The 17569-nt window shown below is 32.2% G+C and overlaps 1 protein-coding gene across 1 annotated transcript; it reads right to left on the bottom strand.

The window, feature by feature from the left end:
- Positions 1–5285: 5285 nt before the first annotated feature.
- On the bottom strand, positions 5286–17443 carry LOC128990575 (uncharacterized). Its single transcript, XM_054413010.1, has 2 exons — positions 17388–17443; positions 5286–6009 (listed from the first exon to the last, which is right to left on the bottom strand). Exons 1-2 carry the CDS (start codon positions 17439–17441, stop codon positions 5344–5346), a joined length of 720 nt encoding a protein of 239 aa, XP_054268985.1. The 5' UTR covers positions 17442–17443; the 3' UTR covers positions 5286–5343.
- Positions 17444–17569: the final 126 nt, after the last annotated feature.

Here is a 17569-nt window from a genome sequence, read left to right as displayed (position 1 = left end):
GAATATGGCCCAGATATTCTTGTTCAAGTGTTTGAGTTTGAATTGTTGCGCATCCTAAAATAGCAAAACACGTTTCAGAATTGTTGACAATTTTTCTGAAACCTTTTGACCCTTTGGTAATGACAACTAACTGTAACTTGAAAATTATTTTTGTTTAAGAGATAACCCTTTCTAGGTTCTAAGTCAAACCAGCATAGTAATTGAATTTCTAGTCATTTTTAAACGTGTAACCTACACAAAGCAAAATAGTGGTGTTAAGTTAATGTCTTCTTGAGAGTATTAAGGGACACTATTGTAATAGAAATGTGTGTAAAGATTCCACATAGTCTTTTAAAAGTCTACCTACTACTGAGTCTCTTGAAATGCCCAAGTTTTCTACATGCTTTTCTTTGAACCCTCAATAACAAAGGTTCAACTTCAATGTTTGGATACAAATGTTTATTTTTAGTGATGATGAGTTTATTTTGGTTAAAACCTTTTTGGGAAAAACTATCATACATAAAACCTAAGGAATATTTGTTTCAAAAAAAATTTTTTAGGTAAAAATAAAAATTATTTTGGAAAAAATGAAAAAAAAATAAGTTCGCGCTCAATGAAATTGTATAAATTATAGGCCTATAAATATTTGAAAATAGCCACTTTGTTCTAAATTTTATGAGGATTACAAATATATAATAATATAAGGAAGTAGATTTGCAAATAAATAAGTTATGGGCAAAAAACAGATTTCAGTACATAGCGTTTAGCTAAGAATGCATAGCCTAACCATAGCTAGGAATCTGGCTGATAATTTACATCAATATCACTACCTACTTCTTCAGGATCATCAACCAGCCCTTCAAAATCACTTAAATCTTCTTATAATGCACCACGTATATCACTACTTTTGATTTTTAACAGTAAAACAACGATAAACATAATAAAACACATCAGTCATCGGTCCGAGGTTAACTAACCTGTTTACAAATACGCATGTCAGCTGTCTGCTACAATTACGATCGGCTCGGAGAACATAAAGCGCTTAGAGACAGACCTCTGGAGAAAGCTTAGAATATAATGAAAAGAACGATACCAAACTCGATCCAGTTCAATCCGATTTTGTCAGTCATAGAGCCTTCGCCGTAAACAGTGTTGGTGAGTCGCTGCAGCGACGCATGACACTCGGAGGGTTAAACTTCAAAAATGTATTAAAGTGAATTGTTTGTAATGACTTTTGTGTTATAAAAAACTCACCAACTTAACAAAGAATAATTTATACTGCTTAATCCAGTTGTATAAAAATATCCTCTTATATCCTCAACTCATGGATAGAAGATTAAATTGGTTTCTAAAAGTATTTTTGTCCACACAATTATAATTACAAACGCAAAGATGTGAAATTGAAATAATACAGACACATTCAAACTATTGAATACTGGGGCAAGTTGATTTACTTAGTAGTGTCATATTAAATATGTAGTATTAAAATACAGTACACTATATAAAAGTAAAATGTATAAATTGATAAATAATATTAATATATTGTTAGTTACATTGTCTGTTATAAATTAATTGCACATTACATATTAACAAATTTACTGGTCCTTTTTTAATCATACATTTAATTAAAGTAGAAGGGGATTTTAGAAATCAATAAGCACTTAAACTGAAGGTGAAAGAACGCAATAGAATTAGCATACTGTAATAGCCAAACTTTGCATGCAAGATTGGCAATGTCAGAAAGTAAAATGAGTTTTTAATTTAGAAAGACAGAATGAGTGTTCAGGTTGTAGTAGCTTTTTCAGCCACCTCATGAAACTAAAAGTTTATGAAGTATTGTTTGGATTGTAAATACTACATACTTATGTTATGCCCATAAAAAATACACCTGTATTTAAAACTTATCAACTCAAACTACCTTTAAAGGCCTATTTTGCTTGGAGTGATTGCAGCGATAGTCGCGTAGCGATAATCGCTCCGCGATAGTAGCTGGGCACGGTTTTAACGGAGTTTGCGTTGTCCTGTTTTGCTTAGAGCGACTGTCGCAAGAGTCGCTAGCTACAGTCGCGGACCACTGCTCTGGATACCAGTCTTGTGATAATCGCGCCACGACTGATGCGCAGCAACACATGCGCAGAACCTCAAAACAGTGCAGTTCACTCAGTAAGCACATTAATAATAGGTGTTAAAATAACCATAATTTACTTTTTCGTTTTCATTAATTTTTCTATTCTTGTGCTGTTACGATTGTACTGTTTTGTTTGGTTATATTTCCTTACACATTCATTTCATTTTCTACATTAAATTGTATAAGAAACAGGCAACTCTTTATTTCAAGCAAACTTACATTGTCATTGCTCAAATGGTTGTGTTTAATTTTTTTAGGTAATCCTCGTCTATTCGAATTTAAATAATAAATGCTTGACTGTTCCAAGTTGACTATGTGTTATTTAGGTAGTGTGCGTGTTAATACTGTTTTTTTGTATGAATAAATCTGTTTAATTTAGACTCCAGGTTTTATTTTCCGACATTCATTTACTCCTATCAATATCACTAATTTTTTTATTGATATAAATTTTCTTTTTATTGGTATCGCTACAGTTTTTTATTTATATCCTATCTAGTGACGCCTAGTGATACGTATCCATCCCAAATCCTATGTATCACTATATACTTCTTATCGATCGTCTATTGATACTTCCACTAAGGTAAAGTAGAGAGCCCATTGATGTAGGCTATACATCGATGGTAGAGCCTCATCTTCTAACTCCTCACTGAGGAGAGACTTAAAAAATTTCAACACACACTCATGACTTAACCATTGTGAGTGCTGGTATTCAACTAACTATCAAAAATCGCACGGCTACCGAAAATCAATCGCTCTAAGCAAAACGGCTGCCGCAACAGCGATAATCGCTGTGCGACTATTGCTTCAGTCGCTCCAAACAAAATAGGCCTTAACTTTGGATACTGAAGTAGACAATCTATTCACAAGAGTTGTTCAAGAAGTAAGGAACGTTTTGTAATAAAATAAATAGTGTGAACAAGAAAAATCTTTAAAAAAACTTAAATATAACTTTTTACATAGCCGCAAAACAAATTGAGGTATTTATCAAAGCTATTAATAATTACCCATTATTAATGATTTTATTATTTATGGAGGAACTTTGAAATTGATATGTTGTAGAATTTGGCCGCCTGTGAACTTAGCCACCCAGTAGCACACAATTGTAGGTCCTCATTGTAATCAAAGCGCTGTGGGGCTAACCAAGTCTTCATTTTTGGGTACAAAACAAATAAAAGATCCCCCATTTGAATGATTGAAGCAGATCAAGTACACAATTTGCTTGTGAGGTCAGTCATTGCTATGCAAAAATAAAATTTGGACTTCATCTTTAGTTTGGCCATTTTGAAACTAAATATACCATTTCCAGACTGAACTTTCACTTACAACGTTGTTTTCGTGTAATTCACACCCCTGGTAATAAATTTTCTTAGGTTAATCGTATGGCCAACAAAAGTCGGATTAATCACCATACCCCACAGCTGGCGGCATTTTTACTTGCAGCACTAACTTTTAACTTAAACTTTTAATATTACAACAACAGGCAGCATAATGACACTTCTGCTGTAATGACTGGACTGTCTTTGAGTATGCAGAAACGTCTGCAGTGGGAAGTACACGACCAACTTGCCTATTGTCATCAGTCGGACACGTTCCTTACTTTCTGAACAACCCTCGCATGTGGTTTAGCGAGGTTTTTCCCTCAAAAGAGAGGACAATAATTCATGCCTCTCAAAGAATGTGTAATTGAAGTTCCGTTTGTCTTTATTTGACCATTCAAACCATGATGCCAATGGACATAAAAGATTCTATAGTTAACAATAAATTACTCTTTTGGTCAATAATGGCCATAGAATAAACAAACTCCTTTACAGCTGGAACAGCTGTTTTTTTTTTATTTTAGGTTCCATCCTATCTATGTTTTTTATTGTTTACGTATTGTTAACTATTTTAATAAATAAAATAGTACATTTATTAAAAATTGCCTATTTGTAAAATGGTATTTTCAGGTGATCCATAAGGATTATAAATCTCTGTATGTTTTTCCAGAGTTTGTGTTAATAGCCTAGTGTTTAGCATTTAGGACTTCAGTGTGAGAGGAAAAGGTTTGATACCCAGTATATCTACAAAAATATTATGGATTTCTTCCCCTTTAAAGTGTTTGGTTTCTTACAAAACGTCATTGGTGTAAAAATCCATGATAAAAGAATAGAATGTCTACTAGCGTACCGTACGTTTAGTCAATGATATTGGTTATATTTTGTATTTAACAAGTGTAAGGTACATCACCTGAACAAACAAGATGAATAACAGTAACTTCGCTGTTGCCACACAGTAGAATCTCGTCATCTTCCTGTCGTATGCTTGAACTGTTTACTGTCCGTTTCCTTGTAGTATTTATATTTTGTTCAGGTTACACCTCAAGTGATAAATTACTTTAAGTGATAAGAGTTATCTTGTACAACCCTGTTTCACATCTGTGTAACTAGTTGGTTTTAAGTGTCTTAAAAGTGTGTAACATGTGTATTTAACTTTTATGGTATGTAATGTTAAAGCGTGCATGCCGTAAACTATTGCACAACAATACAGTTGGGCCTGAGAAAATACATTATAGATGTTAGAAGCTCTGTTCTGGATTTAAACTTGTAACAGATGTATTTAACATGTAATTTGGGCAAATGTTATTTAAACTGCTTTTTCAGTGGAAAGAAATTGATGTTATTGTGTCAAATTTTATTTTAGAATAAATAATAAAAACAGTATGGAAACCTAGTAAAATATAATTAAAAAATGTATTTAATTTTTTAAAAACCTGCTATATGCTTACTAGGTAGGCTATATCTCATATTTAGGTCTAATATGTCTCAATGTCATGCATATCGGGCAAAACAGTTGACAGAGTATTATTTTAGCATTGTTCCAAAAATTGTATTCTATTTCCTCGCTCACCAAATTTAGGAACCATAAAATACAACCTACCTACCTTTGTGGGTTTTTGGTAGATAGATGGCCAAGTATGTTTTCATATAAATGATTTTATTTAAAAAAAAAATATTGTACACAGTGTTATTACATTTTTTAACATACTGCTTGGTTAACGGTTTCTTAAATTCAAGTACCATAAATTCAAGCTCTTTATTACAATATGTGTTTTCCTGCGAATGTCACTTAAAGTCACACATTTTTATTTTAAGATAACTAGTAGACACTGATAAGTTTCCTAATTTAATCATGACTGATCCTGAAAGTCAAGTTAACTGTCAATTATTAACCCATCTATTTACCTTTATTCTTTATCATCAGTAGGATATATCATTTATCTCCTTTCTGTAGTAATTTATCTTGTCCTTTATCATGTTTATGTCATTAATTATCAGCGTTTTGTCGTCATTTATTATATTTGTGCTAGCATTTATATTGTCATTTATAATCTCAATGACATCGATTATCACATCTGTCTTGGATGTTAATCTTTCCTTTATTTCGACAGCGTTTTCTTTTGTTATTTCTTTTATGTTTTTCTTTAGATTCTCTAAGTATTCCTTTATCTTGTTAGTTTTCTTCTTAATCTCCTCATTTATCATCTTTATGTCTTTATTTATCTTCTCTGTGTCCTCATTTAACTTGTCATTTGTCATTTTTATGTCATAATTTATTTTCTTTGTTTTCTCATTTATTTTGTCATTTATCTTTTCAACATTGTCCTGTTTGTTCACTGTTGATGTTATTGTTGTTCCTCCGCTGTAAGTAAATTTACAGTTGACAGCGCATTTATCGTCATCAGAGTCAAAGATGTCGAGAAAGTCCCAATCATCTTCAGAACATTCTGTCTCACAATTCACAGTTCCCTGTTGTGGCTGAAGCAAGGGAAATAATTGTTTCCCAGATTTGTCCGTTTCCGATTTTGTTGTCTTAAAATATAAGACTGGAAAAGTCTTTTTGGAAGTTTTTGTTACTTGAACGTCCTGAAACATTAAAAATGTTAGACCTATTAGTTATTGGCTTGAACAATATAGAGTTGAATCAGAATCAGAATCAGAAATCAGAATCAGAAATATTTATTTGTCATTGGACATTACAAAAATGCATTGACAATTGTCATGTGTATATAGCATGGCTTCAGTCAGGCTAGACATTACAACTAACATGTCCAATATGTTAATTTTTTTTTTTTTTTTTTTGTGTCAGCTCTGTGGATTACAAACAGTATGGAGTGTGATTTAACAATAAATACATTTTGTAAATAAATATGAACATTTAACAAAGAATAAATTATATGAACCAACAACAAAATACAGATATTAAGATAAAAATTTATAAAAATTAACAATTGCAACAAATGTTGATGGACATTTAAAATATAAAAAACAGTAGACAAGGTCCTGCTAATAAGAGATAAAAACAGTATAACAAACGCTGATAGACAATTAAGATAAAAGATTAACAACAATATAAACTAACCAATATTAACAACAATATAAACTAACCTAGGCACTGACAATGAGTCTAAAACTGAACTTCCTTTACGGCCATGAAGTCGTCAATAGAAAAAAAAGGGTTTCTTAAGAGCCAGTCATAAAATTTACTTAAAAATAAAGAATGTCTACCTGGATAAAATTGAACAGTCTTACTCAATTTATTAAATACCTTATCGGACATAACAACATGACTTTTCAATGTTTTACTCAGCCTATTAAATGTTCTGTTTATCTGACAATTACTTCTTGTATTATATGTATGGACTTGATTGTTAAAAATTGAAGTTGATAGATTCTTTAAAGCATAAGACATAAGATCAAAAATGTACAAATTAACAACAGTTTGAATTTTTAACTCGAGGAATAAAGGTTTACTATGAGCGTCTTGGGTGGAACTTGCAATTAGTCTAACCACCTTTTTTTGTATGATTAAAATATCTGTAATTTTGCAGCTGTTTCTTGCTTTCTGTTGTCTTGCTTTAGGGAGTTAAAATTTGGTTTAGTTAATAAAAAAACTCTTTTATTGAATACCAGACAAGATATTTATGATTTGGTTTTACAGTCAATCGCGCTATTGACTATGTTACAGACTCCCTTAAAAAAAATTAGATTTAAGTAAGTACGTACATTTTTAGCCTCATCAAATTTAAATGACTGTCACATCACACTGTACAGGTAGATAATGTACACCATATTAACTTTTAAGTACTGTACCCTGTTTTGATATAATGATCTCCCATTTTTAGGTTCTATTCATAGAAACTTATTGTGGTTTGTTGCTTGAAAAATGCTCTTTTTTAAAATGTTTTTATTAGATCAATTTCTTGTATGTTCGGTACAATTTCGCAATCGATTTTAAACCAACTTTCCGGTGAGATAGAGACTTGAAACTTGAAACATAGCTCACAAATGAATGATAATGCAATATTAAGAGTGCGCTCTACCTCAGCTCAAATTTCTCAATACGAAGCTGCTGAACGCCGATGTCCCTATACCATTGCATTGAACAGCGCCATGAAGAGCGCTTGCAAGCCTTTCGAGTCTGCGTGTTTACATAGTTATCATTCAACTTTTTAGTAAACTAATTCCAGGTTCTTGTTTTTAAGAATCTATTGCAGGTTTCCCGTTTTTTATTTTTTCTCTAAAAATTATTTTAATGTATTAAAACTCATGATAAAAAACGCCTATTTTTACATTTTTCACCAACCTTTGAGCCCAACATTTTTTAAATTATCAAAATGTAAAAAAACGGGAAACCTGCAATAACATTTAACGAAAAATATGACACCAAGATCTTTTAAATTGGTTCACAATTGGGGCTACAATCAGGAAGAACTAAAACCCTTACATTTGCGCGAGCCAGACGGGTAGAGCGCACCCTTAAATCATTTTATTTTCATATTTCCCTTGGGCTACACCTTATTGGCTTACAAACTGTTAATGTTTACATCTAGGTGAATGTAAATATATCCGGTGGGGCACACGGGAGGGACTATGGCTAACATGTCGTGTAGTGTCAGGGTTCGCCGCTAGAACCGCTAAGTTGAAAAAATTAAAACTATTTTTTTTTTTTTAGCTATAAAATAAAATAATTTTTTAATTATTAAATAATTTTTTTAATTATAAAATTAAACTGTCAAAACCTAACCTAACGAACCAAACTTGCTGATAATATAAAAATACCCCCGCCGCAGCAAACCTGCAGACTAAGCAAATTTCAACTTGTCTGATTACATATTTACTAAAATATTTCCATAAATAAGACATATTTATTCCCAATTTAAAGAACATTAGATTTAACGAGTACTTAGGTTTGCTGCTACGATGGAAGGTAATCAGTGTGTTTTGACCAAACGTCATGTAGTATAAGAAGAAATAAAAAATTTTGCCAAATTTTATCAAAATATATCCATAAACAAGTAAACTACAACAGTTTTCATTTTCTCCGTAAGAATAACATGGGAATTTTAAATTTTCATTTTTTTTAATTTTCTCTGTAACCATTGGGCATACAACAATGCTTCAATATACTAAATTATTTGTTTTTTTAAGCTCTACAAAATGGTAAGGTAAGAAATTCCAAAATTTTATTTTTTTAGGGTAAAAAATTGGAAAAACCCACTTTTTTACCCCATGAAATCCCCCATAAACCCCCGTTCCCATGGTCCGATCATGCTCGTTCGCGAACTCATTCGAATAAATGTAGGTTTACACGTTTATCCCAAATTTCATCAAAATCGGATAATTTTTGTTCGAGTTATCGTGCTAACGGACACACATACAGTGTGTAAATTAAGTATGGAAACAAATCTGTATTTTTAAAACCGAAATAGATAGAAATATTCTATTTGTGGCAATAATAGTTAACAAAGATTCCGCAATTTTTCACATGAAAAATATTTTTTTACCCCCCTAACAGGGTAGGGGGTAGGGGGTGACTTATTTTTTTCAAATAGCAACCCCTATTGAGTGACCCCTCATTTTGAAGAGTTTGTCAAAAGAAACACAATGACGCAAATCCGAGGTGAATATCTCACTCCTAGCCCAAATGGCGGATATTCCAAAATTTGATTTATTGTACGTGAAAAGCACCAATTTCACAAATAATGGAAAGAAATCTGTATTTTTAAAACCAAAATAGATAGAAATATTCTGTTTGTGGAATTGATTGTTGACATAGGTTCCGCAATTTTTTTAATCAACAATATTTTTTCAACCCCTTTAACAGGGTAGGGGGTGGGAGTGACTTATTTTTTTCAACAACAACCCCTATTGAGTGACCCCTCATTTTGAAGGGTTTGTTAAAAGAAAAAGAATGACGCAAACCCGAGGTAGATATTTCACCCCTAGCCTAAATGGTGGGTAATGAAAAATTTAATTTTTGTAAAAAAAAGCCCATTTTGGAATATCCGCCATGTTAGCTAGGAGTGAGATATTCACCTCGGATTTGCGTCATTGTGTTTCTTTTGACAAACCCTTCAAAATGAGGGGTCACTCCATAGGGGTTGCTATTTGAAAAAAATAAGTCACCCCCTACCACCTACCCTGTTAGGGGGGTAAAAAAATATTTTTCATGTGAAAAATTGCGGAATCTTTGTTAACTATTATTGCCACAAATAGAATATTTCTATCTATTTCGGTTTTAAAAATACAGATTTGTTTCCATACTTAATTTACACACTGTATATATATATATATATAAATTTGAACAGATGGTGTTTTTGGCCTCTGGGGACCTCAAAACGAAAAAGTAAATTGGTCCCGGGTCCAGGTCTTACCATGAGACCTACGGTAATAGCTTATTCCCTATATAGGAAATTTGCTAAAATATATTATAAAAATCAAATGAATGTTAACTTATAATTTTTAATTGTAAAATTTAAAATTAATTTTAAAATTTAGTATTATAAAATTAAACTGTCATAACCTAACCTAGCCAACAAACTTTGTTTAGTATTCTATGGTTTATTTTATTTCAGTCTGGCTTCAACACATGTTTTGGGGGTTTTTCAATTTTACTACATGTGATTATTGTTTTGATAATATCAATGTTGTTAGAAATAGTCAAGGAATACATCACAGTTTTTACCTAATTCATTTTGCATTTTTTTGTTGGTGATTTTCTCTATAGATTATGTAATTGTATTTTAAAGTTATATAAAGGACTTTCTCATTCTTAACCTCAAGACTCAATTCAAGATTGGTAAGATATAATTAATTATTCATGGTAATCTCTATTCAGTTCCATTACATCAAACATAAAACTATTCTATCCACTTTAAATTCCCTAATAATTTCATTGGTCCTTCGAGCCGGATGAAAGAATCAAGAATATGGATATTCAAAATTACTAATATTGTACATTATTATTTGTTATTTCATCAAGATATTTAAAATTCAATCTTAAAAATCTACTAATGTACTCTGAAAAATTGGAATGTTTGATTCTGTTGCCTTAGTAACAATATTACTACCCCTTTCTATCTTTGCCTTTACAACCACATTTTTCCAATCAGCTCATTAGTACATTCCTTTAATATACAAAATGAAGTATCAAACCTTTGTCAGATTTTCTAACCTAATCAAAGTTCGTCTCAATAATATTCTTTCATTTATTGACACTATATCAGAAAATGATCATGTTGAATTAGTTGATCAACAAAAAGTTAATTCCTATAAAAGTGAAGTCAATGAAAAGCGTTGTGAATTTAATGAACACATTAGAAAATTACTGGACGTGCCGAATCTGCCTGGTGACTATGATGAACAAGATCTAATTGATCGACAGGAGGAAATAAATGAACTTTGTATCAGCATAGAAAGTAAAATAAATTCTTATCTTTTGGAAAGTAAAGGCAATGATGACAATCAATCTATTACCTCTCATCTCAATGAACGGGAACACTCTAACATGTCTGTGGTGCGCTTACCGAAAATAGAATTAAAAAACTTTAATGGTGACTCTCAAACTTGGATAGCCTTCATCAACCTCTTTGATACCACAATTCATTCAAATTCATCTCTCTCGAATGTGGCTAAATTTCAATATCTACTTAGTACTTTATCTGGTGAAGCACTCAATCTGGTCAAATCCCTACCCATCTCTGAAGCAAACTACACCATCGCGTACAACATGTTGCGAGATCGTTACCATTCAGTGCGAAGGCTTTCATCTCTTCACATCAATAAAATCATTGATTTGCCCAGTGTTAGTTTTTCCTCTACTAAGAATCTCAGAAACTTGCTCAACTCTTTTAATGAAAATTCCCAAGCTCTAACAGCATTAGGCTGTGATGTAGTGGAAAACAATCCTCTCTTAGCATCAATGCTATTACGAAAACTAGACTCAAAATTGTTAAATAAATATGAATCTTCAAGAAATGACTCTGAATCTCTACCCTCAGTCAATGAGGTAATAACTTTTCTGTCAAATCATTGTGCACATGCTGAAGATGTGTCCATGCACTCACCCAATAGTAGTAAATGGGTCAAACCTCACTCAAATATCCCACCTTTGTCCAACTTCAACCGCAAAAATGAAATGACTCATCCCAGACCATTTACCCTTGCATCAACACAAAGCTCCACTGATTTCCCTTGCTTCGTTTGCTCTAAACCTGGACACAAAGTATATTCCTGTACTTTATTCAAAGAAAAATCTCCTCAAGAACGGCATGAACTAATCAAATCCAAGCAACGTTGTTTCTCTTGTCTTGGAAATCACAAAGTCAGTATCTGCAAATCGAAAAACTCTTGTTTTAAATGTCATAAAAATCACCACACCCTGTTACATTTAGAACCATCGAAAGACCTCACATCAAGAAATGCTGTATCATGTTCATCTTCATCTCAAAGTCAAAATGAATTTGCTGGAGTATCAACAAATTTTTCTCGAACTCAAAAGAACACCACTGTTTTATTAGCAACCGTATTGGTAAAGTTGGTGTCTAAGCAAGGTGTTGCTCATGTCTTCAGAGCTCTAATTGACTCGTGCAGTCAATGTGATTTCATAACAGAAAGAGCAGCCCAACTGTTGGGAATTAAACGTCAAAAGTCAACTCTTCGTGTTAATGGAATCAATCAATCTCTTACATCCCCAAAGGGAATGGGCTATGTGGACATCGAAACACTAAATGGGAACAAAGTTTCAGAAAATCATCCAATGTTGATTTTGGATAAGATTACCTCGGACATGCCAAGATCTCCTCTTGATCCAAATCTATTGGAACTAGTGAAACCGTATACCCTAGCTGACCCTACTTTCCACCGCCCTGGGCCTGTTGACGTTTTACTAGGTGGGGGTTTATTCCCATTCATTTTCACCGGAGAGAAACAACAACTTGGACCGAACCTACCATTTGTGATGAACACAGTGTTTGGTTACACTCTCATGGGACATGCTCCATGTGAAAGTAATTCTAAATATAACAAAGATTCTTCTCATCTCACAACTATGTTAAATGTCTCTGAATTTGATCTTCATTCCTCTTTACAAAGGCATTGGCAGCATGAAGAACCTCCCAGACAGACCGAATGTAAAGTTTCAAATAAAAAACATTTAGTGAAAACACAATCTAGAGAACCCTCTGCCAGATACTGTGTTAGGCTGCCATTCAAACCTAATCACCATCATCTCGGCAACTCTAGTAACAACACCAAAACAAGATTATTTATACCAGAAGAGAAATTTAAAACTCAACCTCATTACAAAGAAGCATTCCAGAAACCTCGTCTTGTAACTCATCTTTCAGAAGATCCATCAGACCTATCTACACAAACCCATGGATACTTTCTGCATAGTACACCTCATACGATGAATAAACTCAAAAGATGGCATCGATGGAGACTACCTTCATCTTGTTGTGATTCAAGACATCCTTACACCTCCAATGTGTTGGCCACTGGCTAGAATTGTTGAAACACACCCTGGTTCAGATAACATTACAAGAGTTGTGACTGTGCGTACGAAGAATGGACTCCTCACTAGACCGGCAATCAAGGTTTTCCCACTGCACTTGAAGACTAAATTTTATTACAGTTCCGCCCCTTTTGTTGCTTTAACTTTCTCTGTTTTAATTAGGCCTACTGTTTCTGTACTCACTTGTTAAATTAATTAATTGAACCTGCGGTTCAAGGGGCCCGGCATGTTTAGTATTCTATGGTTTATTTTATTTCAGTCTGGCTTCAACACATGTTTTGGGGGTTTTTCAATTTTACTACATGTGATTATTGTTTTGATAATATCAATGTTGTTAGAAATAGTCAAGGAATACATCACAGTTTTTACCTAATTCATTTTGCATTTTTTTGTTGGTGATTTTCTCTATAGATTATGTAATTGTATTTTAAAGTTATATAAAGGACTTTCTCATTCTTAACCTCAAGACTCAATTCAAGATTGGTAAGATATAATTAATTATTCATGGTAATCTCTATTCAGTTCCATTACATCAAACATAAAACTATTCTATCCACTTTAAATTCCCTAATAATTTCAAACTTGCTGATAATATAAAAAAGATATAAGATAAAATCGAAAAAATTGTTACTTTAAAAAAAAAATGCTGTTCACGAATAAAATTATAAATGCATCAAATTCTAACAAAATATGTACAGTTAAGAAGTATTCACATTCTAAGCAAAATCTTTGACAATAAGTTAGTGTCCCCGACTGGATTTCAAACCGGAGACCTCCTGAACACCAGTCCGAAACGCTATTAACTATGCCACGAACGCCACTGGAAACACAGTCTTATTACGGTAATCGTGTTGCCTCAAGAGAAGACATTAGCCACTATTATAGATATGGCGTCACTACACCTTTAGCCTTAGTCCCTCCCGTGTGGATTATCCGTAAATCTATCAATTGAAGTCAGCTGTAATTTGGCAGTTTGTTCAAAGAGCAGAGGTTAAGAGGTAAAGGTTCTGATCCTGAGAGGTTCTAAAGTTTTATGATTATGAGAATAGTACCAATAATAATGTGATTGCAGTTAAAAGGTTTGGTTATGTATTAATAAGCCATAAAATAGATTGAAAATATTTACACATTAAAGACTATTTGGTATAAGTATAAAGTAATTTATAGATAGAAAAGATTTTTAAAATACCATGTTTTTAAACACACTAAAAAGTAGAAAATAATTTATAAATATGTAGAGAGAATATATACTTGTAAGATTTAAAACGAAAAACGTTGGGCGCATGCAATAGATAATAATCCAATAGGTTAAGATAATCGTAAATTAGCTATTGCATGCGACCCAAGTTTTTGGTTTTAAATCTTGCAAGTATTTATTATCTCCACATATTTATACATTATTTTCTACTTTTTAGTGTCTTTAAAAACGTACGTTTTTTATCTATGAATTATTTTTAATTTGTGTCGTCGATTATCAGCTAAAGTTTAAAATCTTAAAGAGTTCTGTTAGTAATTTTTAAGATGAGTGTTTTATTTTATCATTATTAAAATAATTTCTTGACCAGTATCATTTGTATATTACCATGCTACGAATAGTGGTTGGTATTGTTCTTTAGTGCAGGTTTAGCAAAATACCCGATTTCTTCAGTCATTTTTGTTAGATGTGTTAACAAATAATACAACCCAATTCTTAAAGTTACCCAACTTTTAAGATAAGCTAAGTAGACATTAAATACTGAAACATCTTGTTTGTGATGTGGATCAGTGATCAGTAGTATTTCTTCCATGTCTGTAGTTCACAACCAATACAGTTTTTTACAAAAACAAATATATTTTGGTAGGCCTAAAACATTACATTCTCGTAATTTTTTATCGTTGAAGCACAAAATTACAATATGTGATGTGGAAAGCGAATAGGGACCTCTTGTAGGGAATTTTCTATTTTGAGTTATATATTTGAATTCCTTATTAAATTCCGAATCACTAGATGCAAGTCCCATGCATCTACGATTTTTTTTTTTTTTTTTTTGTGAAAGTTAGGACTTTGAAATTTTGTTATGGAAAAAGGTCATTTTGATAAAAACTATTTTGAAAATTTCAAATACGCATAAAAACTGGTTTTTCGTGGTTAAGAAACAATTGGGTTGTATCAAACGAAAAGCTTATAATGTTCTCTTTGGAGACATAATACCAATTTTTGTGTTGACTCACGGTAGTTTTAATTTAAATAATTGTTTTATCAAAGCTTGTCGTAAAAATCGAATCTCAGAAAAGGGACCTCCTGTCGGTCCTATGTTATTTACCCATAAGATAAGAAAAGGTACCTCTTGTTGGGACTAAAAATTTGTGAGATATTTTGTTTTCCGTAAACTGGACTTTGTTGTAGTTCTTTAAATTACCACTAGAATGTATTAGAATTCATTTTTTGGACTAAAGTCTGTTTATAAATTGAATATTAGAAATGGTACCTCTTTTGTCGTTATGGCGATATAACATTGAGCGACAAGAGGTACTTTTTCTCAGACCGTTCAGAGGCTAACATTATGATTTATTTCGACCTTTACATCTTCAATTCGATAGTTTAACCGATGACCTGTTCTATGTTAAATGATGTTAAACAATCGATAAAATCCCGAATTTCGATATTTGTTACCTCATTTACTTATATTGGCCGTACTGAAAATTTTGCATCGACGACAAGAGGTCCCTTTTCGCTTTCCACATCACAATATTGATTTCAAGGTGAAAGAAAGCAAGAAAAAAACATACTGTAATCGTCAGGTTACCTCATCATTGGGTCATCTCTTGCAAAAAGAGTTTGTCAAAAATAAAATGAGTTTTCGCTTTAGTTTAACAGGAGAGACTTGTAAAGGTGAGTGCAATTGATTTGTTAGAAAATAAAAAATAAAAATGTTTACTTTTAGAATGTTTTACTGAGTTTTAATCACAAATAATGTCCATGCAAAAAATATATGCATAAATATAAAAATATATGATATGTTATCGATTAAAGTAACAATTTAAGTGAATGCTCTATTTTTGTCTCTATTCCGTTGCAAATTCAATTATTTTTTTTTAAGATTAAATGACTATAGGCACAGGCCGCTATGGCAATCAATTGACATTTTTCTGAGTTTCAACCACATTACATCATCATTTATTTGATGTAAGTAGTAATAATTTTAGATCCTGTAAATTTACTAGTTAGTTGACATAATATTAACATGGGGACACTGCTGTCTTTGTACTTGGTCCTTTTCAAGATATTATGAGTGAATAAAAAAATTTAATTTGAATTCTGACAGGTAAAATGTCTAACAAAACATGGATTTTAAAGGTTACTTATTTAGTTTGAAATCTTTTGCTTATATATTACATTACATTTAATTGTGGTCACACATAAATTGCACAGATTTATGCAGAATGCATCGACTGTTAAAATCTGAAAACGCTTAGAAATTCTTTTTAATTTAGTTTTTATTTGGCCCCTCTTGCCTTATCAACCATGTTCCCCATAAGTGTGACTCTACTCCAAATACCTAACACATGGGTGAGGTTCATTTGTCCTAGGTTTGGTGATAAACTAATTAATATTTAGATAAATCAACTGTCCGAGTTTATGAAATTATATTAAAATATCAGTTGTCCGAGTTTTCACAATTGTTTGAGGTTTGTTTAAATAATTATAGTATTTAGTAAACTAGTGTCTAAGCTTTTATTTGTTTGAGTTTTCAACTGTCCGAGTATCATCAGCGCGCGCCAAAAGTGACTGCTACCGAGCTGCTAGTTTAGTCCCTTCAAGAGGTAATCATATTGTCATAGTACGGTACGGTAATTAAAGCAGATTTTTCAATTACACATCCTGTTTACTGTTTGATTTTATGTTAGTATTATATAATATTTTTATTAAATGAAAATAGTAGGATTCTTGCATAACCTAACGTACCCTAACCTTACGTTACCTAACCGTCAGTACGATGGCGAGCACAGTGTCGGTCTGATTGCTTCTTGCGTAGACTGTACTAGCGGCTCGGCGGCAGAGTCGCTTTTGGCGCTGATGATACTCGGAGAGTTGAAAAATCGGACAAATGATATTTCAATATTTTTTTTTATCATTTAAAACATCAGACAAATGAAAGCTCGGACAGTTGATTTAACCAAATATTTTATTTAAACAAACCTCGGACAACTGATATTTTAATATCATTTAATAAACTCGGACAGTTGATTCAACGAAATATTATTATATTTATTTAAACAAAACTCAGAAAAATGAACCTCGGACAACTGATTTTCTTAATATTTTGTAATATTTAACATACTTGGACAGATGAAAAATTGGACAAATTTTGTGATCCGTAACAAATCATGATATTCATTCAAACCAATTATTTATCTTATTAGTACTTCTAAAATACATCCTAAGTGTTAAATTGATAAATTTTACCTTGATACTGATGATGAAGAATAACAGCACAGTTGCATACTTAAGTGTAGTCATCTTGCCAGTAAGATTAGAACTATTTACCATGGGTTCACCCCTGTTACTTATACTTGGTTGACGTTACGCCTGGAACATAATTTCCTGTATCTACTAGGTTATCTTCCAGCAGCCTTGTTCTATATTTC

This window comes from Macrosteles quadrilineatus, unplaced genomic scaffold (assembly GCF_028750875.1).
Source record: "Macrosteles quadrilineatus isolate MER2022 unplaced genomic scaffold, UCM_ALF_1.0 Scaffold_3__2_contigs__length_128488019, whole genome shotgun sequence".
NCBI classification, from domain to species: Eukaryota; Metazoa; Arthropoda; class Insecta; order Hemiptera; family Cicadellidae; genus Macrosteles; species Macrosteles quadrilineatus.
This window is presented reverse-complemented; position numbering and strand designations above follow the sequence as displayed.

Excerpts from the sequence above, each read along its gene's own strand:
- LOC128990575 (XM_054413010.1), bottom strand. The coding sequence starts at position 17,441 with ATGACTACACTTAAGTATGCAACTGTGCTGTTATTCTTCATCATCAGT. Across the intron at positions 6,010-17,387 it reads TCTTCATCATCAGTATCAAG|GACGTTCAAGTAACAAAAAC; the intron begins GTAAAATTTATC and ends TTAATGTTTCAG.